This window comes from Salmo salar, chromosome 03 (assembly GCF_965601325.2).
Source record: "Salmo salar chromosome 03, fSalSal1, whole genome shotgun sequence".
Taxonomy (NCBI): Eukaryota; Metazoa; Chordata; class Actinopteri; order Salmoniformes; family Salmonidae; genus Salmo; species Salmo salar.
Genome location: NC_138293.1, coordinates 17,123,091 through 17,149,965, shown reverse-complemented (window position 1 = coordinate 17,149,965; position 26,875 = coordinate 17,123,091). Strand labels below are relative to the sequence as shown.

The 26,875-nt window shown below is 42.0% G+C and overlaps 2 protein-coding genes across 2 annotated transcripts; both read right to left on the bottom strand.

Annotated features, from left to right (window-relative positions):
- Positions 1–844: 844 nt before the first annotated feature.
- LOC123741889 (interleukin-12 subunit alpha) lies at positions 845–3,003 on the bottom strand. Its single transcript, XM_045716169.1, has 7 exons — positions 2,941–3,003; positions 2,540–2,694; positions 2,356–2,442; positions 2,167–2,226; positions 1,878–1,994; positions 1,638–1,682; positions 845–1,429 (listed from the first exon to the last, which is right to left on the bottom strand). The coding sequence occupies exons 1-7, from the start codon at positions 2,960–2,962 to the stop codon at positions 1,274–1,276; spliced, it is 642 nt and encodes a 213-aa protein (XP_045572125.1). The 5' UTR covers positions 2,963–3,003; the 3' UTR covers positions 845–1,273.
- A 2,925-nt stretch (positions 3,004–5,928) lies between these two features.
- LOC106599072 (schwannomin-interacting protein 1) lies at positions 5,929–25,187 on the bottom strand. Its single transcript, XM_014190133.3, has 7 exons — positions 25,055–25,187; positions 20,923–21,035; positions 14,393–14,510; positions 13,932–14,135; positions 7,340–7,463; positions 6,951–7,044; positions 5,929–6,600 (listed from the first exon to the last, which is right to left on the bottom strand). Exons 1-7 carry the CDS (start codon positions 25,082–25,084, stop codon positions 6,549–6,551), a joined length of 735 nt encoding a protein of 244 aa, XP_014045608.1. The 5' UTR covers positions 25,085–25,187; the 3' UTR covers positions 5,929–6,548.
- Between the last annotated feature and the right edge of the window lie 1,688 nt (positions 25,188–26,875).

The window sequence follows — 26,875 nt, the reverse complement described above, 5'->3', positions numbered from 1 at the left end:
GCCAAACAATTTATTACCATTCAAAATCATATTTTCCTTAACCTAACTCTAACCTTAACCCCAACCTTAACCCTAATCCTAATTGTAACCCTAAACCTAACCCCTAAGACAAAAATAATGGGGACCGGTGATATGTCCCCACTTGTCCAAATTTTCCTTGTTTTACTAACTTTGTGAGGACTTCTGGTCCTCACAAGGATAGTAAAAAAAAAAAAACACACACACACACACACACACACATACAAACAGACAGAGAGAGCGAGAGAGCGAGAGTTTGAGTACACTCCACTGGCTTCCAGTTGAAGCTCGCATCTGCTACAAGACCATGGTGCTTGCCTACGGAGCTGTGAGGGGAACGGCACCTCCATACCTTCAGGCTCTGATCAGGCCCTACACCCAAACAAGGGCACTGCGTTCATCCACCTCTGGCCTGCTGGCCCCCCTACCTCTGTGGAAGCACAGTTCCCGCTCAGCCCAGTCAAAACTGTTCGCTGCTCTGGCACCCCAATGGTGGAACAAGCTCCCTCACGACGCCAGGACAGCGGAGTCAATCACCACCTTCTATAGACACCTGAAACCCCACCTCTTTAAGGAATACCTGGGATAGGATATCCCCCCCCCCCCCCCCCCCCCCCAAAAAAAAAAAGATATAGATGTACTATTGTAAAGTGGTTGTTCCACTGGATATCATAAGGTGAATGCACCAATTTGTAAGTCGCTCTGGATAAGAGCATCTACTAAATGACGTAAATGTAAATGTAAATGAGTAAAATACCATGAAAACGAAAAGAGAAATAAAACAGCTGGCATTAGGCTCTTTTAATTCATTGCTAAATGTATTTTATTTTGGAGATGTTTAAACAAAAACTGTTATAAAATAAGTTATATTGATATGTAGAAAATAAATATTTTTAAATCATAAATTAGGCAAATAAATAATACAACCCATTAGGTTGATAATAAATATCATATTTAATATTATTTAGCTTTTCAAGTAAAAAAAAAAATCAAGAAATAAATACTTAGATTAAATACTTATATATTAAGTTATAAATATTTGACTCCTGTAAATTCTAAATCCCCAATAGCTTTATCAGACTGTTATTTGATGATAATATTAAAGAAAACTTGTCCACAAGACAAGGCAACTTTGTTATGTTCATGAAAACTGGATTATTTTTCCCTTGAGAGAATGGAGATGACGACGATGATGGTGATGAGGAATAGTCTCCAACAGCATAGGCGCCTGCCAGGTCCATGATGACATGCCAATTTACATATTGCGTTCTCCAGCATGAATATATCCAATGATTCTGTTGATGGTTACGGTGCGAACCTGGAGCCCCTTCAGCACTTTACACAGATGTACCCTTTCATCAAAGGCATTTTGGTAGGCAGTACCTTGAGTAGGCCTACAACCTTGTGTATCCTGAAAATAAACAGTGTACACTGTCAAGTTAATTTTATCTCTATTTGGTTACACACAGTTGACATACAAATTACTATATTTGGTTGGGAGATATTGTAGTGACCATTAATTCCACCACCCACATCCCAATGTAATCCCTGCTAACTTTAGACTGAGTACGTGAAAGGCCTCTTCATGATAGTCAAGGTTGCTTTTGAAAATCTCTTACCTGCTGAGAGGACCAGACTCCCAACAAAGACGAGGAGAAGCAGTTCTGTTTAAAAAACGAAAGCAAATGAAAGGGTGAGAGAAGAGGCCATATATGTCAGTAGACTTGTGTATCCTAAACCTGCAGCTACAGTGACTTTCGTATACAAAACTGGTTGTGTTAGAAATATCTCAAAAGGCTATTTTTTAGGTAATGTCCTCTCCATGCCAGTATTTTGGCATAGTTATTCCCAGATTTTACCTCCTTAATCTCTCCGAGGTTCTGCAGCACATTGGGTCCAAGCAGTTTAGGGTCAATAGCTTGTAACATGTCACTATAACATCGCAGATCCTCCTCAATGTTCCTCAGACACTTGTCCTATGTGATATACAAGAAAAATGACTTGTAAAAAAGTTACCAATACAGGCAGACAGTGTGTTCGATTTGCCCCCTTTAGACTGGAAATTAACATGCCATTTCTTATGGGAAAAACTGTTGCTCTGGGCAACAACAGTAATATGTAATTTATAGACAATAGCAAATAGCCTACCTGATCAAACGTTACATTTGTCACTCTGGAACATGTTGAGTGCTGTTGAGTGCTTTTGGTCTATAAAACAAAGTATAGATTATTCAGCAAAGGCTTTCAATATTGATCTTATATAGCCTTATATAGGGAAATTCACATTATTGTCTGAAAAAATTGAATACAGATCACAGAATGTGTTTATTTTTTTACCTTTGGCGCACACACTTGCACCGTCTGTGTTCTCGTGTTCAACTCCATACCCTGGTCCGTGCAGTTTATTCCTTTGAACAGGTGTTCCTAGTATTGAAACGAATTTAATGAATAGGCTACAGATATGAATTAAATAAATAGTCTACCATCAAGAACAGTATTGGAAAATGTGCCTGTGTCTCACCTGTGCAAGCGCCTCCGTGATGTTCCAAAGTAGTGTTTGCGCAGTAGTAAGACAGTTGTCAGTTATCGGGCGGTTGCGCGACACCACTGGGCTGGACATGTTCACGTGCCAGAGAGAACAAGTGAGCGCGACCAAGAGCAGCCAAGTGGCAAAATCTGACAGATTCAAGAACAACGTAGAACAAAGACTTAAAACTGAAACTTTCTATACAAATACATTTGTCAATAATATGCCAATCATTTTTAGATGATTTTGCAATATTCTCATGCAGGAAAAAAATATTCTCAGATAACCTGACCTATTCTAACTTTAAGCAAATAATAAATAGGCTACTTATTTTAAAACAATACTTTTGTTAGAAGAGAAAGAGATATAGGCTATATAGGCTATAGATTACTCACAAAGCTTGGCGTTTGGCATCATGGTAATAACAATGTTTATCCTTGGTTTATCCTAATTCTTTTGTGTGTCTTGCTTCATCTCCCAGTGTTTTTATACTTTCCTGAGCAGGGAATTCCCTACCACAATAAAAAATGCTTGAAAATATAAATTGAAAGTAAATCAGGTAACAATGTCACAGTGTGTAATTTTCCTAGAGGCCAGCGATATCAATAATGAAACGTTTTCCCAGAGTGGAACTGGAATTTACATTAACTGGATTTGAGTTGATTGTATTAGATGTTTTGTTAGTGGCCACTATAACCATAGCAGTTTCTCACAGTTTGGTAGAAAATATGTGGTTGCCTCCTCTGCTCTCTAGTGGTTGGCTAGGCCTAGGTCTAGGTAATGATTCAGTATGGGCTTTCACTATGGCCAAAACTCAATTACATAAGTGTTTGGAGCATTGTAGTGCAACATGAGAAAGTAGGGAAGAAACTGCCTGTTTTGCACACACATGCAACAGTCACTTGCCTATATTCAGATATGTCATAGCATTAATGCCAATTTAATTATGTAATTGTTAACACCCATAGAAGAAAACAACTAGTAGGCTACCCTAACCGTATCCAATTTTTAGTTTGGTTTGTATTTATAGGTTTTATGTGTTTACATACACTGCTCCAAAAAATAAAGGGAACACTTAAACAACACATCCTCGATCTGAATGAAATAAATAATCTTATTAAATACTTTTTTCTTTACATAGTTGAATGTGCTGACAACAAAATCACACAAAAATAATCAATGGAAATCCAATTTATCAACGCATGGAGGTCTGGATTTGGAGTCACACTCAAAATTAAAGTGGAAAACCACACTACAGGCTGATCCAACTTTGATGTAATGTCCTTAAAACAAGTCAAAATGAGGCTCAGTAGTGTGTGTGGCCTCCACGTGCCTGTATGACCTCCCTACAATGCCTGGGCATGCTCCTGATGAGGTGGCAGATGGTCTCCTGAGGGATCTCCTCCCAGACCTGGACTAAAGCATCTGCCAACTCCTGGACAGTCTGTGGTGCAACGTGGCGTTGGTGGATGGAGCGAGACATGATGTCCCAGATGTGCTCAATTGGATTCAGGTCTGGGGAACGGGCGGGCCAGTTCATAGCATCAATGCCTTCCTCTTGCAGGAACTACTGACACACTCCAGCCACATGAGGTCTAGCATTGTCTTGCATTACGAGGAACCCAGGGCCAACCGCACCAGCATATGGTCTCACAAGGGGTCTGAGGATCTCATCTCGGTACCTAATGGCAGTCAGGCTACCTCTGGCGAGCACATGGAGGGCTGTGCGGCCCCCCAAAGAAATGCCACCCCACACCATGACTGACCCACCGCCAAACCGGTCATGCTGGAGGATGTTGCAGGCAGCAGAACGTTCTCCACGGCGTCTCCAGACTCTGTCACGTCTGTCACGTGCTCAGTGTGAACCTGCTTTCATCTGTGAAGAGCACAGGGCGCCAGTGGCGAATTTGCCAATCTTGGTGTTCTCTGGCAAATGCCAAACGTCCTGCACGGTGTTGGGCTGTAAGCACAACCCCCACCTGTGGACGTCGGGCCCTCATACCCCCCTCATGGAGTCTGTTTGTGACCGTTTGTGGCCTGCTGGAGGTCATTTTGCAGGGCTCTGGCAGTGCTCCTCCTGCTCCTCCTTGCACAAAGGTGGAGGTAGCGGTCCTGCTGCTGGGTTGTTGCCCTCCTACGGCCTCCTCCACGTCTCCTGATGTACTGGCCTGTCTCCTGGTAGCGCCTCCATGCTCTGGACACTACGCTGACAGACACAGCATACCTTCTTGCCACAGCTCGCATTGATGTGCCATCCTGGATGAGCTGCACTACCTGAGCCACTTGTGTGGGTTGTAGACTCCGTCTCATGCTACCACTAGAGTGAAAGCACCGCCAGCATTCAAAAGTGACCAAAACATCAGCCAGGAAGCATAGGAACTGAGAAGTGGTCTGTGGTCTCCACCTGCAGAACCACTCCTTTATTGGGGGTGTCTTGCTTATTGCCTATAATTTCCACCTGTTGTCTATTCCAGTTGCACAACAGCATGTGACATTTATTGTCAATCAGTGTTGCTTCCTAAGTGGACAGTTTGATTTCACAGAAGTGTGATTGACTTGGAGTTACATTGTGTTGTTTAAGTGTTCACTTTATTTTTTTGAGCAGTATATATTTATAAGGCACATGTAGGCTAATGTAGCCTTCTTAGGTCCCTCAAGCACCCTTCTGTACAATTCATTAATTAATTTGGACTGTCTCATCTACTGTCAGTTAGATCTGGTTCAGATGGGTATCAATACTGACCATAACAACACAACAATGAACTAATAAAGACAAGCAAACACTTCAAACGTTTATCTATAATTTTAATCTCTGTACACAAAACGTTTTCAGAATGCAGCATAATACAGTTGACGGACCTTAGTATAATACGACTGAGAATAATAACAACAAAAAAGAGCTGCTGGAAAATGACATTCTCTAAATGCTGAAGATGGACTAATCATACTGAACAAAGATGTCATCTTGAACCAGGCCACAAGGCATCCAAGTCTCTTTCCAGCTCAGCAACGTTTTTTTATTTAGCCCAGACCGACCAGCTATCACTTTACCATTGTCAAGAACAGTCAGCTCAGACATCTTTAGTTCTTAACCATTGAGATTTGACTCTGTCAATAATATTTTGTCTTAAAATACATTGTTTTTCTGTGGAGTAGCATTTGGGTCAAAAAGCAGGGATCGAATTACATACTGACCTTTGGTGGCGCCCTAAAAATATGTTAATATTTTGAACATATGGGTGTCAATATTAGTTAAGCACCCCCATTACTTGAACTCTGCCACAAAAAACACCAAAAGGACTCGTATCTTCCATTTAATTTAAAGTACAGACAAAAATAAGGTCATCGCAATCTGTCTGTAAACATTTGGCAAAATCAAGGGTCAACCAGTAAAGCTTCAAAACATCAGAATGTTTAAACAGTTGGAATTATGCAACAACAGCTGTACTACATCCATTTGTGTGTCTAAATTATTCATACAAGATCTGTGTAGTTGCCACAATGTTTATACACTGGGAAGCCTAGGAGCTAATTCCTTACCAACAGCACAAACAGCTATGTGTGTTTAGTATTCTACAAAGCACCACGACTGGCTGAGCGGGGCAACAAACAGAACTCTAGTCATCTTCTGTGATCAAACTGTCACTACGACACATGGTTTATGACTGGGGCCTGGAGTTTTGCCTGAACACTTAAAACTCAGGACTTTGTATGACTCCCGGTTGGGTTTGGTCCCTCTGTAGCCATGGACAACAACCCTCGTTCTGGAGAGCTAAAGCATGTCCAGGCTTTTGTTCCAGCCCAGCACTAAAACAACCCTGAATCAACAAATTGCCTAGTCATCAAAGGTATTAATCAGTTAAATCAGGTGTGAAAGTGCTGACCTGGAACAAAACCCTGCAAGCCTTATTGCTCTCCAAGACCAGGGTTGTTGACCACTGCTCTGAGTTGGTTGTGGCTGTCATGTGACGTAGGTGATGATGGGGACAGGTGACCATGGGTTTTATTTGGAGAGGGTTTTCTCTGCCATGTGTCTCTGCTGGCTCTGAGCATGCCTGTGACAAGAAAGAACAACAAATAACAGTTACATTAAAGAATGCATGAAAAATTATCATTAGATCCTTTAAAAAAAAAGACTAGTTTGTTTTCAGAAGATTGTATTTTAGCTGAGACTTTCCATGGCACTTGACCTCCAGAACTAAGGTTACTACAGAGACCTAATGGTGGTGCTATTAGTGGTGTTGGTGCGCAAGTGTGTGTGTGTGTGTGTGTGTGTGTGTGTGTGTGTGTGTGTGTGTGTGTGTGTGTGTGTGTGTGTGTGTGTGTGTGTATGTGTGTGCTTTAATGCATGTACAGTATGTGTGTGGGCTTCTATGTTCACAGTACTGTACAATATGATCGTCACCTGGTCAGGTCCTCTATGTCCACCAGCATGGCGTCCTGCTCCACATGGAGCTCATCTCTGATCAGCAGCAGCTGCACCAGCTCCTCATTCAGGCCTGCAACGTCACCACAACGTTATCTTAACATCCTCATAGCCCCTGGAACAACAGAGTTATGATGGTGGTGATGAAAGGTAGATTGGGTGTGTACCACAGGTGGCTGGGGCCACCTTAATTGGGGAGGACGGGCTCATAGTAATGGCTGGAATGGAATTAATGGAATAGTATCGAACACATGCTTTCTATAGGTTTTAATACCATTCCATTTATTCCATTCCAGACATTATTATGAGCCGTCCCCCTCTCACCAGCCTCCGGTGGTGCATGTGCATACGTACGTGTGTGTACTCACTCTGTATCTGCGAGTGCAGATCGTTGGTGATGACCTGAAGCTGGCCCAGGCTCATGTCCCTCATGTCTCCCCTCCTCAGACTCCTCTTCATCAGACCCTCGCTGATATGGGGCAGGTGGGGCAGCTGCACACAAACAGACATGGGGACAACGTTAGAACATTAACTAGACAAGCAGGGGAACATTAGGTACAGTCATGTTTAGAGAGAAGCAATTTTGTTATGTTACTGCCTTATTCTAAAATGGATTTAAAAAAAAATCCTCAATCTACTATACCCCATAATGAAAAAGCAAAACAGTTTTTTAGGAATTTTTGCAATTAAAAATAATAATAATAACAGAAATACCTTATTTACATAAATATTCAGACCCTTTGCTATGGGACTCGAAATTGAGCTCAGGTGCATCCTGTTTCCATTGATCATCCTTGAGATGTTTCTACAACTTGATTGGAGTCCACCTGTGGTAAATTCAATTGATTGGACATGATTTTGAAAGGCACACAGCTGTCAATATAAGGTCCCACAGTTGACAGTTAATTTCAGAGCAAAAATCAAGACATGAGGTCGAAGGAATTGTCCGTAGAGCTCAGAGACAGGATTGTGTCGAGGCACAGATATGGGGAAGGGTACCAAAAACATTCTGCAGCATTGAAAGTCCCCAAGAACACACTGGCCTCCATCATTCTTAAATGCAAGAAGTTTGGAACCACCAAGATTCTTCCTAGAGCTGACCACCCGGCCAAACTGAGCAATTGGGGAAGGGAGGTGACCAAGAACCCGATGGTCACTCTTACAGAGCACCAGAGTTCCTCTGTGGAGATGGGCGAACCTTCCAGAAGGACAACCATCTCTGCAGCACTCCACCAATCAGGCCTTTATGGTAGAGTGGCCAGATTGAAGCCACTCATCAGTAAAAGGCACATGACAGCCTGCTTGGAGTTTGCCAAAAGGCACTTAAAGGACTCTCAGACCATGAGAAACAAGATTCTCTGGTCTGATGAAACCAAGATTGAACTCTTTGGCCTGAATGCCAAGCGTCACGTCTGAAGGAAACCTATCATCATCCCTATAGTGAAGCATGGTAGTGGCAGCATCATGCTGTGGGGATGTTTTTCAGTGGCAGGGACTGGGAGACTAATCAGGATCAAAGGAAAGATGAACGGAGCAAAGAACAGAGAGATCCTTAATGAAAACCTGCTCAGGACCTCAGAATGGGGCAAAGGTTCGCCTTCCAACAGAATAACAACCCTCCCTAAGCACACAGCTAAGACAACGCAGGAGTGGCTTCGGGACAAGTCTCTGAATGTCCTTGAGTGGCCCAGCCAGAGTCTGGACTTGATCCCGATCGAAGATCTCTGGAGAGACCTGAAAATAGATGTGAAGCGACCCTCCCCATCCAACTTGACAGAGCTTGAGAGGATCTGCAGAGAAGAAACTCCCCAAATACAGGTGTGCCAAGCTTGTAGTGTCATACCCAAGAAGACTCAAGGCTGTAATCGCTGCAAAAGGTTCTTCAAAAAAGTACTGAGTACAGGGTCTGAATACTTATGTAAATGTGATATTTCAGTTAAATGTTTATTTTTATTTTTTTTAATCGCACAAATTTCTAAAATGTAACAAAATGTGGAAAAAGTGAATGTGTCTGAATACTTTCCGAATGCACTGTATTTGGGCCTTTGGGGTTAGGGTGATTACAGTGCTTTGAAAAAGTATTCACGCCCCCAACTTTTTCCACATTGTTTGTGTTAAAATGTGGGATTGAAGTGGATTTAATTGTCTTTTTTTGTCATCAATAATACGCACAAAATTCTCTAATGTCAAAGAGCTTTGCACACCTGGATTGCACAATATTGGCACATCATTTTTCACATTATTTAAATTCTTCAAGCTCTGTCAAGTTAGTTGTTGATCATTACTAAACAGCCATTTTCAAGTCTTGCCATAGATTTTCAAACCGATTTAAGTCACAACTGTAACTAGACCACTCAGGAACATTCAATGTCGTCTTGGTAAGCAACTCCAGTGTATATTTGACCTTGTGTTTTAGGTTATTGTCCTGCTGAAAGGTGAATGTCTCCCAGTGTCTGTTGGAAAGCAGACTGAACCAGGTTTTCCTCTAGGATTTTGCCTGTGGTTAGCTATATTCCATTTCTAAAATACTCCCTAGTCCTTGCTGATGACAAGCATACCCATAACATTATGCAGCCACCAGAATGCTTGAAAATATGAAGAGCGATACTCAGTGATGTGTTGTGTTGGATTTGCCCCAAACATAATGCTTTGTATTCAGGACATTAAGTCAATTTCTTTGCCACATTTTCTGCAGTTTTACCTTAGTGCCTTATTGCACACAGGATGCATGTTTTTTAATATTTTTTTCCAGTCCAGGTTTCCTTCTTTTCACTCTGTCATTTAGGTTAATATTGTGGAGTAACTAAAATGTTGTTGTTTCATCCTCAGTTTTTTTCCCATCACAGCCATTTAAAACATGTATCTGTTTTAAAGTCACCATTGGCCTCATGGTGAAATCCCCAAGTGGCTTCCTTCCTCTCTGGCAACGGAGTTAGGAAGGACGTCTGTATCTTTGTAGTGACTGTGTGTATTCATACACCATCCAAAGTGTAATGAATAATTTCACCATGATCAAAGATATTCAATGTCTGATTTTTATTTTATTTTTTACTCATCTACCAATAGGTGCCCTTCTTTGCAAGGCATTGGAAAACCTATTGTCTTTGTGGTTTAATCTGTTTGAAATTCACTGCTCGACTGAGGGACCTTACAGATAATTGTATGTGTTGGGCACAGAGATGAGGTAGTCATTAAAAAATCATGTTAAACACTATTATTGCACACAGAGTGAGTCCATGCAACTTATTATGTGACTTGTTAAGCACATTTTTACTCCTGAACTTATTTAGGCATGCCATAATAAAGGGGTTGTATACTTATTGACTCAAGACATTTTAGCTTTCGATTTTTAATGAATTGGTAAATAAATAAATAAAAACATAATTCCATTTTGACTTTATAGGGTATTGTGTGTAGGACAGTGACACAACATCTCAATTTAATCAATTTTAAATTCAGGCTGTAACACAACAAAATGTGGAAAATGTCAAGGGGTGTGAATAATTTCTGAAGGCAATGTATATGCAAATAATTCAAACCTTTCTGTTATCCTGATCTTAGAGCAGTTTCTTTAGACCGGGGCAAGTTAAATGCCATCATCTCACTATTGTTTGTTTAGGTACTGACACACACATCAACAGTTCAGTAAAACTCCAGTCAGGGGGGAATTCACTCGGTCTGACACACAATGACTGTATGGTCGTACTAACATTCACCACAATCTTAGGGCGGGGAAAATATAAAAATTACACTACTTCTAGGTAGCTACCAATTTCTTAGAAGTGCTAAAGCTTGTTCCAAAAAAGCACTAAGTCGACTGTTTATTCCAGTAAATTACTAAATCGACTGTTTATTCCAGTAAATTACTAGGTCGACTACCAAGTTTATTCCAGTAAATTACTAGGTCGACTGTTTATTCCAGTAAATTACTAGGTCGACTACCAAGTTTATTCCAGTAAATTACTAAGTCGACTGTTTATTCCAGTAAATTACTAGGTCGACTACCAAGTTTATTCCAGTAAATTACTAGGTCGACTGTTTATTCCAGTAAATTTACTAGGTCGACTACCAAGTTTATTCCAGTAAATTACTAAGTCGACTGTTTATTCCAGTAAATTACTAGGTCGACTGTTTATTCCAGTAAATTACTAAATTGACTGTTTATTCCAGTAAATTACTAAATTGACTGTTTATTCCAGTAAATTACTAGGTCGACTGTTTATTCAAGTAAATTTACTAGGTCGACTACCAAGTTTATTCCAGTAAATTACTAAGTCGACTGTTTATTCCAGTAAATTACTAGGTCGACTGTTTATTCCAGTAAATTACTAAATTGACTGTTTATTCCAGTAAATTACTAAATTGACTGTTTATTCCAGTAAATTACTAAATTGACTGTTTATTCCAGTAAATTACTAAATTGACTGTTTATTCCAGTAAATTACTAGGTCGACTGTTTATTCCAGTAAATTACTAGGTCGACTGTTTATTCCAGTAAATTACTAAATTGACTGTTTATTCCAGTAAATTACTAAATCGACTGTTTATTCCAGTAAATTACTAGGTCGACTGTTTATTCCAGTAAATTACTAAGTTGACTGTTTATTCCAGTAAATTACTAAATCGACTGTTTATTCCAGTAAATTACTAGGTCGACTGTTTATTCCAGTAAATTACTAGGTCGACTGTTTATTCCAGTAAATTTACTAGGTCGACTACCAAGTTTATTCCAGTAAATTACTAAGTCGACTGTTTATTCCAGTAAATTACTAGGTCGACTGTTTATTCCAGTAAATTACTAGGTCGACTGTTTATTCCAGTAAATTACTAAATTGACTGTTTATTCCAGTAAATTACTAAATTGACTTTTATTCCAGTAAATTACTAAATCGACTGTTTATTCCACTAAATTACTAGGCCGACTGTTTATTCCAGTAAATTACTAGGTCGACTGTTTATTCCAGTAAATTACTAGGTCGACTGTTTATTCCAGTAAATTACTAGGTCGACTGTTTATTCCAGTAAATTAAAAATGGACTGTTTATTCCAGTAAATTACTAAGTCGACTGTTTATTCCAGTAAATTACTAGGTCGACTGTTTATTACAGTAAATAAAAAATTGACTGTTTATTCCAGTAAAATACTAAGTCGACTGTTTATTCCAGTAAATTACTAAGTCGACTGTTTATTCCAGTAAATTACTAAGTCGACTGTTTATTCCAGTAAATTACTAGGTCGACTGTTTATTCCAGTAAATTACTAGGTCGACTGTTTATTCCAGTAAATTACTAAATTGACTGTTTATTCCAGTAAATTACTAAATCGACTGTTTATTCCAGTAAATTACTAGGTCGACTGTTTATTCCAGTAAATTACTAGGTCGACTGTTTATTCCAGTAAATTACTAGGTCGACTGTTTATTCCAGTAAATTACTAGGTCGACTGTTTATTCCAGTAAATTACTAAATCGACTGTTTATTCCAGTAAATTACTAAATCAACTTTTTATTCCAGTAAATTACTAGGTCGACTGTTTATTCCAGTAAATTACTAGGTCGACTGTTTATTCCAGTAAATTACTAGGTCGACTGTTTATTCCAGTAAATTAAAAATGGACTGTTTATTCCAGTAAATTACTAGTTCGACTGTTTATTCCAGTAAATTAAAAATTGACTGTTTATTCCAGTAAATTACTAAGTCGACTGTTTATTCCAGTAAATTACTAAGTCGACTGTTTATTCCAGTAAATTACTAAATTGACTGTTTATTCCAGTAAATTACTAAATTGACTGTTTATTCCAGTAAATTACTAAATTGACTGTTTATTCCAGTAAATTACTAGGTCGACCAGCTGAGGCTAATAAACACTCTGTCCCGCCCCGGCTGCCTGTCAGGCCTCTTGCACGCACACAGTCACACACACAGTCAAACGCACACAGTCACATGCACACAGTCACACGCACACTGTCATAGTCACAGACACATAGTCACACACACACACACACTGAGGACAGAGGACAACCCAAGCCAGATGCCATATCCTACTTATTTTTGTTTGCAATCATAATAAGAGTAACCTGCTTAATTGCTTGCTCATAAGTTAATTGCTTGCTCATAAGTTAATTGCTTGCTCAGAAGTTAATTGCTTGCACATACACTACCGTTCAAACGTTTGGGGTCACTTAGAAATTTCCTTGTTTTTGAAAGAAAAGCATATTTTTTGTCCATTAAAATAACATCAAATTGATCAGAAATACAGTGTAGACAATGTTAATGTTTCTTTCAAAAACAAGGACAATTCTAAGTGACCCCAAACTTTTGAACGGTAGTGTAAGTTAAAATGGTTTGAAGTACAAGTGTTTTTCCATCACCCTGGGCCTCAGATCACACAGGAAAGAGTTCTCAAAGGCCTCAGGAACTCATGACAATCCAATCTGGAACTGGCTGAGACGGCAGAATTTCACTCTCTGTACCAGGAAACATGAAAAAGTTTCATTGTTCTTGTTGTTTGACTGAAAGTGGTATCAGTTTCATTTCAACCAACATCTGATCTTGCGAATAATTGGCTTCTTAGCCATTACATTTGGGCTTTTTAGCCAGTGCTTTTAACACCAACAACTGTAATCGGAAATACGATGCTATTATTTTTGTACTATGCCCTTGCATCTAAGATGTAACTTGATCTCGCATCTTGCATATTGAATGCATGTACCCAGAATAATTCTAAATACATATTTTTCTGACATGAGGAAAGATAGAGGTTGTGTCAAAGGGCAGTAGCCTGGATTCTAACCTATGTCAACACCAGACATGTGTGTCTTAAGCTGCAGCTTAGACCGCTACACCACGCTAGGTATTAAATGTGTTATTCTGACTGCACCATGGCTTCAAGTGTCCTCTCTCTCCAGCCAAGTCAACTTATCAGAAATGACAGGTCTACAACACACACACACACACTGACCAGGTCGGCAACGGGCGAGCGGCGGTGGATCTGGATCTGTCTCTCCACCTCTACCTGCATGTGGGCCATAGGGCGAGCCAACGCCAGGGCCACCCGTGCCTCCTCTTGGAGCCGCCGCTGCACCCGCCAGAAGCCACAATCCTCCAGGGGGTCTGAGTCCTCCTCTCCTGTGTCCCGGTCCGACAGGGACGAACTTTGCTTGCTCTGGATGGACGCACACATACACCACAGTAAGTACACATACACATGCTAGTTATACAGAATCATAGATTGTAATGTAAATACATGCATACTTCATAGTCATCAAACACAAACACATTGGTGTGTGTGTGCTCACACACACATTCCACAGTCAATTAGCTTATTTTTCTCCTGTTAAGTCCTGTTAGGTCAGGTTCCAAAGTATCAGTTGTGTGAATGAGAACACACGCCACACACACATCTACATCTTTAGCGTGTACCACAGGTGACAGCGGCGTGTCCAGGCTGGTCTCTGTCCTGCTGTCCTCTGCATCGCTGTCCTTGTCACTGTTGCTGTCATTCACAAAACACACCTGCAGGTTCACACCGCTTTGAGGCCTGACAGTGAGAGAGAGAGAGAGGGGGACAGGAGATAGAAAAGGAGAGGGGGAGAGAGAGATTGAATAATCAAATCACAGCCTGAAAAAAAGGGGAGCAGGAGGGAGAGGAATACAGTTAGATGAAGGAAGGGGGCGAGATAATCGCTCAATTCCAAATGTATCCATATAATCCTACCCCTGATCCATATAACCCTACCCCTGATCCATATAACCCTACCCCTGATCCATATAACCCTACCCCTGATCCATATAATCCTACCCCTGATCCATATAACCCTACCCCTGATCCATATAACCCTACCCCTGATCCATATAACCCTACCCCTGATCCATATAATCCTACCCCTGATCCATATAACCCTACCCCTGATCCATATAACCCTACCCCTGATCCATATAACCCCAACCCTGATCCATATAACCCTACCCCTGATCCATATAACCCTACCCCTGATCCATATAACCCCAACCCTGATCCATATAACCCCACCCCTGATCCATATAACCCTACCCCTGATCCATATAACCCAACCCCTGATCCATATAACCCCACCCCTGATCCATATAACCCCACCCCTGATCCATATAACCCTACCCCTGATCCATATAATCCCACCCCTGATCCATATAACCTTACCCCTGATCCATATAACCCTACAAATCCTGGCTGCATTTCCTTCACTGTCCTTCGCTAATCTAAGGTCTGACTTTCAAAAAACATGAAAGGTGGAGCTATTGCTTTTACACCAGTAACCCAGTCATAGAGGCGGCAGGTAGCCTAGCTGTGAAGAGCATTGGGCCAGTAACCGAAAGGTCGCTGGTTTGAATCCCCGAGCCGGAAAGGTGGAAAAATCTGCCGTTCTGTTCTTGAACAAGGCAGTTAGCCCCTGACAACATAGCCTTCCATTAAGAAAGCGACCCCGCACCTCTCTGATTCAGAGGGGTTGGGTTAAATGCGGAAGACACATTTCAGTTGAAGGCATTCAGTTGTATAACTGACTAGGTATCATCCCTTTCCCCTTCCCTTCACTCAGATCCACACAGGGGAGTGAATGAGGGCAGAAGGGATTGTGTGCAACCTGGACTCAGTTGTAAACATAACACAGTAAACGTGAATTGGTCTCCCTCCATTTAGTATGATATGCTATATTTCGTATGGTATGTATTAATTTGTGGATGTCCATCATCCATTAAGTATAATATGTTACGAATTACAATTTATATATGTTACGAATTGCCATTCATACAATATGTTATGAATTTGCAATACGTATGATATTTTACAAATTCCCGAAATGTTGTTGCTACATTAGCTAGGTGGCTAACATTAGCTAGACTAGGGGTTAGGGTTAGGAGTTAGGTTAAAGGGTTAAGGTTAGGGTTAGGGAAACGGTTAGCTAACATGCTAAATAGTTCCAAAGTAGCTAAAAATGTGTAAGTTGCTAATTAACTGCTAAAGTTGTCCATGATGAGATTCGAACACACAACCTTTGGGTTGCTAGAAGTTTGCTGTATTTACCTTCTGTCTTATGCAACCATACCAACAGTAACATATCATACTAACTTGAGTGTCCCGGATTTTTGTTTACTATGTTAACTTGGGCATTGTGCGGTTTCGTTTGGTAACATCATATGTCGTCACAAGCAATAACAAAATGGTAAATTAAACAACCAGACCCATAACATGACATAATAATTGGAACCATTGAAATCTCTCAGCCACAGTGATGACGAGTCAAACAGACTCTCAGTCACCTTCAGTAAGCAAGACATTTCAGTCATCATAACAGTCCATACGTCATTCATTCATTCAAGAAGCTCTCACTAAACAAGATGTGAGAATTTGGTTGAAACCTAGACTCCTTGCTTCAAAGTTGGAATAAGAACTGCACTCAACCCCTAAAAGCCTGTTAGCGTTGGAATTTCCACCTTACAATGTACCGGTAGCTACACTTTGACCAACACTAAGGGTCATGTGACCAGAGAACGTTCAATAGGAGCAGTGGACAGAAAGAGGCAACACTTCTTTATTTCCAGTAGCTTGACCACAGACAGATGAGCACTTCCCTAAACAGGACTGAAAAGGGGCGGTCCCCTTTATTTAGGATAAACACCAACCCCTTTTCCAGGAAAATGTGTAGGTGTAGTTCACTCGTCAGAGACTTGCCGTTTCTGAAGGCATGGCGTAACCTCGTGTGTCTATACTCATAAACTTAGTGTGTGGGTGTAGTATGCTTTGGGTTTGTGGATTCAGTGGTTACGTGTGAATGCACATTATTTTAGCGTGTGACATTTGTGTCATTTGAAGTGACATTGTGCATTTGTTTTTGTGTGTTTGCACTATGCTATGAGCTGATGAGTATTTATAAGTCAGTGTGAGAAGATTACATTGATCAGTATGTCCATGTGCTGTAAGCTTATTACATCTGTATCCTTTCCCGTTCAGCCATTTACAGTCAGTGACTCGTCTTGCCCTTTAGAATGAAGCTCTTGTGTTACTGTTACTGGGTGAAAAACAGAGAAATCAATGTAGCTTTCCGGGAAGCCACTCTGTCTTTCTCTATACATTTTCTTGTCTCCCCCTGTGGGATTTTCTCCGCCTAAATGACTCACTTCAGGGAGGATAAACTGACACTTTGACATGAATATAAATAAAAAAAGGCATCTGCTGCTTCCAGACAAAGGGCCAATCCCAAATTTCCCCCTATCCCCTAGACCAGTGGTTCTGTTGTTGCCCGGAAGTAACTCGCTCAATGGCTTGGTAATTATAATGAACACAAATATAAAAGCAACATGCAACAATTTCAACGATTTTACTGAGTTACAGTTCATATAAGGAAATCAGTCAATTTAAATGAATTCACTCGGCCCTAATCTATGGATTTCACATGACTGGGCAGTGGCGCAGCTATGGGTGGGCCTGGGAGGGCATAGTCCCACCCACTTGGGAGCCAGGCCCAGCCAATCAGAATGAGGTTTTCAACACAAAAGTGCTTTATTACAGACATAAATACTTTTCCGTTTCAACAGCTGTCTGGGTAGCTGGTCTCAGACGATCCCGCAGGTGAATAAGCCCGATGTGGAGGTCGTAGGCTGGCGTGGTTACACGTGGTCTGCGGTTGTGAGGCCAGTTGGAAGTACTGCCAAATTCTCTAAAACGACGTTGGAGGCAGCTTATGGTAGAGAAATGAACATCCAATTCTCTGGAAACAGCTCTGTTGGACATTCTTGCAGTCAGCATGCCAATTGCACACTGCCTCAAAACGTGAGACACCTATGGCATTGTGTTGTGTGACAAAACTACACATTTTAGAGTGGCCTTTTATTGTCCCCAGCACAAGGTGCACCTGTGTATTGATCATGCTGTTTAATCAGCTTGTTGATATACCACACCTGTCAGGTGGATGGATTATCTTGGCAAAGGAGAAATGCTCACTAACAGGGACGTAAACAAATTTGTGCACACAATTTTAGAGAAGAAAGCTTTTTATGCGTATGGTATATTTCTGGGAGATTTTATTTCACCTCATGAAACATGGGACCAAAACTGTTGTGATTATATTTTGGTTCTGTGTACTGTGAGCATGCTTTTCCTGTGTGAGTTTATGGTTCCTCCATAATATCTGTCATGCTCACGTGAGAGATGTAACACCTGGCTCTGGTCTACTTAGGGAGGGATCGGAATTTACAGCTTGGTTACCAGGAGGAAAATGGGCGAGGGTCATCGCTTTTTACATTTCAGTCAAGGGGAGGGTTTAGTATTTTGTAATTGTAATTTATGGAATGTCAATATTTCTCAGTGTTTTAGAATTAGTTGCTTATTAGGATATATATATCAATGTGTGCCCGATGCCGCCCCTCATCTCTGATTCTCTGCTGATCGTGCACTATCATGTGCGCCTATAGGCCATATATTGTGGTCTCAATCAAATGATCTATAGGCTGTAGTCTACGAAGTGCATGGTCGTAGAAGCACAGAGCAAAGTTGTATTTCTAAGATAGCTGCTGGGATGGTGTAAATAAAACTAGGCTGCATTGGACATTACAACCCTGAGCCCCGGCCTGTTTGCTCTTCCTGATAACAAAAAAAACGTTTTTGTGTGCCTAACCAATGGCTGTGCTTTGTAGGCCTACGGTTGTAGTTCAGGAGTAGAGTCAAAGGCTTCTCCCGAAAATAATGATTAGGCCTAGTTGATTAGGCCTAGTTAATTAGGCCTAGTTGATTAGGCCTAGTCTAAAAGAATGCACTATCTTGCATGCGGACTAGTCTATAGCCTATGTTCTGTTCAGTTTGAGAAGGAGAGCGCGAAGGTGAAGAGAACTACTTTGATAGCTTGCTACTACTATAATTGATTTGATTAAAAACAATATGTTTCTTGCCCATGATGCATTTATCAGAGTTATTGACCTCACAATAAGCCAGATTTGAGTAACGTACATTGTGGTGCTGAAACTTGAAGCAGCAGCCGCAGCACAATGAATCCGAAATGGACGGCTCATGGTGCTGAAAGTAGGTAAATTCCAGTAGGCATAATTCATTTAAACCGTCTTCATTTTAGTTAGACTTTACTAACAACAAGAGGGCTTTGTGTTGGAGCCTATTTCTTCCTATTTACGAAATATGAGGTCGGTCTACCTGTTTGACAGACTAAATTAGGCTATAAGCGGCTATATCCATAGATTTGTCGGTCAATTCCTCCACCCACCATACACTCTTTAAATAACCTACCTCCGTGTCGGTGAAGGGCTGTAAAGTTAAAGAACATTTTAAAATTCACAGGCCTACCCCTTGTTAGTTTTGAAGAAAATAAAACAGATCTCATTAGCGCTTTAGCCCACAATGCTTTATGCTAGAAACAAGCTGTAAAAGACCCGGGTAAGACGTGACTCGGATGCACATGGGGATATTTTGTTTTGTTTCTTTGACATTCAGATGCTGAGCTACAACCTTCTATAGCCAAGGAGACAAAACATGGACTTTTCTTGGGAAGTAATATAATTCTGTCACTATCAATTTATTAAGGTATTCACTTCCTGTACAACAGGCCTAGAGTATGTTTAAACCCAGACAGCCTTTAGGGAAACACTTGTGACCTTCTCTCGTTGGGTTAAGCAACGGAAGAAGAGTAATGTTAGCCAGCAGTTAAAGCATACATTTTTTCCGTCAGTAGCCTACTCTGTGTGGGGTGGAAAGATAGGCCTAACTTTTGAAAGTACCATGCTCAGATTCCTAATGACATCTCAGATTAAAATATTTGCAAACAGGGACAGTTTCGTTGCAAACACGACACACTGATTTTGCATTAAGAAATATGATGAAATGAACACACAGGCCTATCTCTCTGTCCATTCTTAGCCTGTAAATTCAGTTATTTGTGTGGTAATAAAAAAGATTCAGCTAATATGTACATGGCATAGAATTGCTTGACATTTTTTAAAAGGCTATTTTTTTCACGGACCTGCAAACACGATGATAGATTCGTGCAATGCTTTTACTATAAAGGAGATCTTTCAACCCCTGCTCTTGTCCATGGCTGGTCTGCAAACCCACAACCTTCTGGCCCGCAGTTCTTTGCTCTATCAAAATTCATGCGCTGCCATCTAATGCTTACAGGATAAAGAACAGTTTCTAAAACTGCATATCTATGGCTCTGGTCTGTCCAAGAAGTGAGAGTAAACGGTAAGCATGTTCTCTGCTTTCCACTTTATGTTTTTATTATAATTTTTTGTATATGGGAGGGTCATTTGTTTTTAAGCGTTCAGGGAGGGATTAGGGAAAATATATTTTGCTGAAGGGAGGGCTATCCATTTCTATTTCAGAGAGGTCTGATTTTCTCCATGTAAACCTTATTATAAATAACGTTCACTCTCTTATTGTCCCTTCTCGTTCGCCAGTGAGATGTTTGCCCAGGGGAAATAAGTAGACCAGAATGGCCCCGCCCCAAAAAGAAAATATAGGGAGTGGGGTGTATCGATTTCTTTACCGTCTCTGCTCTCTACTCAAGGAGTAGAATGAGGCTATCCCTAGAGACGATGATCAGTTTTAAACAGAAGGAATTCTGATCCTAGACCTGTGCCTAGTTCTCTTCCGCTAGAAAGTACGTCAAACACTCACTGAGCTCGACAGCATCACACCATCTAGTGGTGGAAAGGGTGCAACACAACTGACTCAATATTTTTAGTATGACGCTATTATTGCGTACTGATACCGCAGCAGCTAAAACTGTCCTGAAACTACGGGCGATCCCTTATTTTATAATACTACAACACACACTAAATTAAACAAAAAATTCCAAATGAACCTACCTATTTCCGATAAAGAGCATAAGCAAGCAGACAGACACATGCACGCACGAACACACGCACACTATCAGGTATACTCATGCATTAGCACCATCAGACAAACCCACTGGGAGGAAATGCCATTCTTGCTGCAGCTGGTGTAGATGGCTGGCTCCTCGTCGTCATAGAAACTGCCAAAGGCTAGTTTCTGCCTGATGGACTCTCTGTCATTCCTCTGGGCCTGGTGGAGGCATATATAAGAGATCAATACTCCAATAATACCACAGTACAATAGTACAACAATACCACAATAAACCTCAAGTAAAAACCCTGATGATAAAAACAGGCATCAACCCAATGATAAAGATGAAGGATTTTAATTCATTGGCATTTTTAAGAGGCATAGAAAACTAAGATGACTGGACAACATTAAAATATAGCCTACAACATTAAAATATATAGTAGGTGGGCCAATTAAGTAAAATGTGAAAACTATAGTCAGTATAACAACAAATAACGCATAGTATACTATTGCTTAAACCAAGGGAATAGAGAGATGTAGAGTTGGGGTATGGTCATACAAGCACACAAAGAGAAGAGATGGGTGAAGGAATGGAGGGAGGATGAAGAAGAAGGAATGGTTGGAGCGTTATAATGGAGTCTGACTTGCTGGGATGCTAAATCACTGCGGACTCAGTGAGTCGTGAGGAGAAGGGAAAGAGCAACGCACCCAGGCGGAACACACACACACACAGATAAATGTGCAGTCACCTCGCATTGATTTTATCTCATCTTTCTTTGTCCTCGCCTTTAATATCTTTTGTCATCTTAACTCTCATATAGTCTCTCCTCTCCTCTTCCTCTCTTTACCTGGTCTGTCCCATCTCTCATGTCTGACTACTTTTTGATCTACCTGTATCTCTATTTTCCTGTTCTTTCTGTTTGTACTCTACACCCACTACATCCAAAGAACATTGTTTCTTGGGCAGGTTGTTTGTGTCATATAGCTTTTAGATCGACGTACAGATCCTTTCTTCATAGAGGCCTGCTCCTGCAACCACACAGATAGAGATCCAATGGAAATGCATCATGCAACAGTAAACATGATTTTCCTTTCCAGATTTTATGTTTACAGTCCGTGACTGCGCCCACATCCCTCAGGGACATCACACACACACACACACACACACACACACACACACACACACACACACACACACACACACACACACACACACACACACACACACACACACACACACACACACACACACACACACACACACACACACACACACACACACAGACTCTACCCACACTTCCTCAAGCCCACTCGTAGACTGTGCCACATCAGCTGTGTACACACACACACACACACACACACACATATTTAGACTCTACCCACACTTCCTCAAGCCCACTCGTAGACTGTGCCACATCAGCTGTGTACACACACACACACACACACACACACACACACACACACACACACACACACACACACACACACACACACACACACACACACACACACACACACACACACACACACACACACACACCACACACACACACACACACACACACACACACACACACACACACACACACACACACACACACACAAAGTGATTAGATGGTGCTGTGATGTAACATCATAAAGGTACTGTCTTACTGGGTAGATAGACCATCTACACACAGCCAGGTACTGTCTTACTGGGTAGATAGACCATCTACACACAGCCAGGTACTGTCTTACTGGGTAGATAGACCATCTACACCACAGCCAGGTACTGTCTTACTGGGTAGATAGACCATCTACACACAGCCAGGTACTGTCTTACTGGGTAGATAGACCATCTACACCACAGCCAGGTACTGTCTTACTGGGTAGATAGACCATCTACACACAGCCAGGTACTGTCTTACTGGGTAGATAGACCATCTACACACAGCCAGGTACTGTCTTACTGGGTAGATAGACCATCTACACACAGCCAGGTACTGTCTTACTGGGTAGATAGACCATCTACACACAGCCAGGTACTGTCTTACTGGGTAGATAGACCATCTACACACAGCCAGGTACTGTCTTACTGGGTAGATAGACCATCTACACACAGCCAGGTACTGTCTTACTGGGTAGATAGACCATCTACACACAGCCAGGTACTGTCTTACTGGGTAGATAGACCATCTACACACAGCCAGGTACTGTCTTACTGGGTAGATAGACCATCTACACACAGCCAGGTACTGTCTTACTGGTAGATAGACCATCTACACACAGCCAGGTACTGTCTTACTGGGTAGATAGACCATCTACACACAGCCAGGTACTGTCTTACTGGGTAGATAGACCATCTACACACAGCCAGGTACTGTCTTACTGGGTAGATAGACCATCTACACCACAGCCAGGTACTGTCTTACTGGGTAGATAGACCATCTACACACAGCCAGGTACTGTCTTACTGGGTAGATAGACCATCTACACACAGCCAGGTACTGTCTTACTGGGTAGATAGACCATCTACACCACAGCCAGGTACTGTCTTACTGGGTAGATAGACCATCTACACACAGCCAGGTACTGTCTTACTGGTAGATAGACCATCTACACCACAGCCAGGTACTGTCTTACTGGGTAGATAGACCATCTACACACAGCCAGGTACTGTCTTACTGGTAGATAGACCATCTACACACAGCCAGGTACTGTCTTACTGGGTAGATAGACCATCTACACACAGCCAGGTACTGTCTTACTGGGTAGATAGACCATCTACACACAGCCAGGTACTGTCTTACTGGGTAGATAGACCATCTACACACAGCCAGGTACTGTCTTACTGGGTAGATAGACCATCTACACACAGCCAGGTACTGTCTTACTGGGTAGATAGACCATCTACACACAGCCAGGTACTGTCTTACTGGGTAGATAGACCATCTACACACAGCCAGGTACTGTCTTACTGGGTAGATAGACCATCTACACACAGCCAGGTACTGTCTTACTGGGTAGATAGACCATCTACACACAGCCAGGTACTGTCTTACTGGTAGATAGACCATCTACACCACAGCCAGGTACTGTCTTACTGGGTAGATAGACCATCTACACCACAGCCAGGTACTGTCTTAATGGGTAGATAGACCATCTACACACAGCCAGGTACTGTCTTACTGGGTAGATAGACCATCTACACACAGCCAGGTACTGTCTTACTGGGTAGATAGACCATCTACACCACAGCCAGGTACTGTCTTACTGGGTAGATAGACCATCTACACACAGCCAGGTACTGTCTTACTGGGTAGATAGACCATCTACACACAGCCAGGTACTGTCTTACTGGTAGATAGACCATCTACACACAGCCAGGTACTGTCTTACTGGGTAGATAGACCATCTACACCACAGCCAGGTACTGTCTTACTGGGTAGATAGACCATCTACACACAGCCAGGTACTGTCTTACTGGGTAGATAGACCATCTACACCACAGCCAGGTACTGTCTTACTGGGTAGATAGACCATCTACACACAGCCAGGTACTGTCTTACTGGGTAGATAGACCATCTACACACAGCCAGGTACTGTCTTACTGGGTAGATAGACCATCTACACACAGCCAGGTACTGTCTTACTGGGTAGATAGACCATCTACACACAGCCAGGTACTGTCTTACTGGGTAGATAGACCATCTACACACAGCCAGGTACTGTCTTACTGGGTAGATAGACCATCTACACCACAGCCGATATGAAACATAAACAACACACACTGTATGATGTTTTAGGTATATGATACTGAATGTCTTAGCTGTAAAAAGCATGGCATTAACATACTCTCAAACAAAGTCTCACGCATTGTACAAAATGTTCACACCAAAATGTAAACACCAGCTAGGCGAAACACTAACATACCTCACATGTACACGTACACCTAGCAGCACATACGCAGAAATGCACACCTCCAAACAACGTACACAGCAGAAATGTACACGACAGGATGGCAAACCAAAAACTACAGGCTAATATATATAGTCGGAAATAGACGTGCAATCTTGTCAAATATACGCACGGACACACCCTGGTGTGATACAATCACACACACATAAATACATAACCCACAGATTCATCTAACATACCTATATTAACCTAACATAGCTATATGAACCTAACATACAGTATTTCAATACATGTAAACACATTATACTACAAGAACATACACACACCATACAAACACACACCTGGTAAACACGTTTCTCCTGGTGCACCATTCTTCAGCACATTGTACAGGCAGCAGCCCTACCCTTCCATACACTGCAGTGAGCCAGACCCAGGAGACCCACTCATATACCTCAACTACATGCAGAAGGGAGGGGGAAGAAGAGGGAGAGGGAGAGGGAGCGGGATGGATAGAGGGAGAGGGAGAGGGATGGATAGAGGGAGAGGGAGAGGGATGGATAGAGGGAGAGGGAGAGGGATGGATAGAGGGAGAGGGAGCGGGATGGATAGAGGGAGAGGGAGAGGGATGGATAGAGGGAGAGGGAGAGGGATGGATAGAGGGAGAGGGAGAGGGATGGATAGAGGGAGAGGGGAGAGATTCTGCGCAGCTGATGGAAAGACGTAGGCGCTCTCCACTACTCTCCTCTGTGTGACTGTTTAGCATGTCTGCTGCTTTCTATACCTGCTATCTGCTCCTCCATCTCTTTCTTTCTCTGTATCCTCCATTCCCCTCTTTCTCTTTCTTTCTCTGTATCCTCCATTCCCCTCTTTCTCTTTCTTTCTCTGTATCCTCCATTCCCCTCTTTCTCTTTCTTTCTCTGTATCCTCCATTCCCCTCTTTCTCTTTCTTTCTCTGTATCCTCCATTCCCCTCTTTCTCTTTCTTTCTCTGTATCCTCCATTCCCCTCTTTCTCTTTCTTTCTCTGTATCCTCCATTCCCCTCTTTCTCTTTCTTTCTCTGTATCCTCCATTCCCCTCATTCTCTTTCTTTCTTGGTATCCTCCATTCCCCTCATTCTCTTTCTTTCTTGGTATCCTCCATTCCCCTCTTTCTCTTTCTTTCTCTGTATCCTCCATTCCCCTCTTTCTCTTTCTTTCTCTATATCCTCCATTACCCTCTTTCTCTTTCTTTCTCTGTATCCTCCATTCCCCTCTTTCTCTTTCTTTCTCTATATCCTCCATTACCCTCTTTCTCTTTCTTTCTCTGTATCCTCCATTACCCTCTTTCTCTTTCTTTCTCTGTATCCTCCATTCCCCTCTTTCTCTTTCTTTCTCTATATCCTCCATTACCCTCTTTCTCTTTCTTTCTTACATTTTATAACATTACCAAACATACACATGTAAAAGGGCTCATGAGTGGCGCAGTGGTCGAAGGCATTGCATTTCAGTGCAAGAGGCGTCACTACAGTCCCTGGTTCGAATCCAGGCTGTATCACATCTGGCCGTGATTGGGAGTCCCATAGGGTGGCGCAAAATTGACCCAGCGTTGTCCGGGTTTGACCGGGGTAGACCGTCATTGTAAATAAGAATTTGTTCTTAATTGACTTGCCTAGTTAAAGAAAGATATTTAAAAAATACAACAGACGCACACAAACATCAAAGACATTACACCTGCCCAGACCCACCTGTTTTCACACCTGCCCAGACCCACCTCTTCTCACACCTGCCCAGACCCAGCTGTTCTCACACCTGCCCAGACCCAGCTGTTCTCACACCTGCCCAGACCCACCTGTTTTCACACCTGCCCAGACCCACCTCTTCTCACACCTGCCCAGACCCAGCTGTTCTCACACCTGCCCAGACCCACCTGTTTTCACACCTGCCCAGACCCAGCTGTTCTCACACCTGCCCAGACCCAGCAGTTCTCACACCTGCCCAGACCCACCTGTTCTCACACCTGCCCAGACCCACCTGTTCTCACACCTGCCCAGACCCAGCTGTTCTCACACCTGCCCAGACCCAGCTGTTCTCACACCTGCCCAGACCCAGCTGTTCTCACACCTGCCCAGACCCAGCTGTTCTCACACCTGCCCAGACCCACCTGTTCTCACACCTGCCCAGACC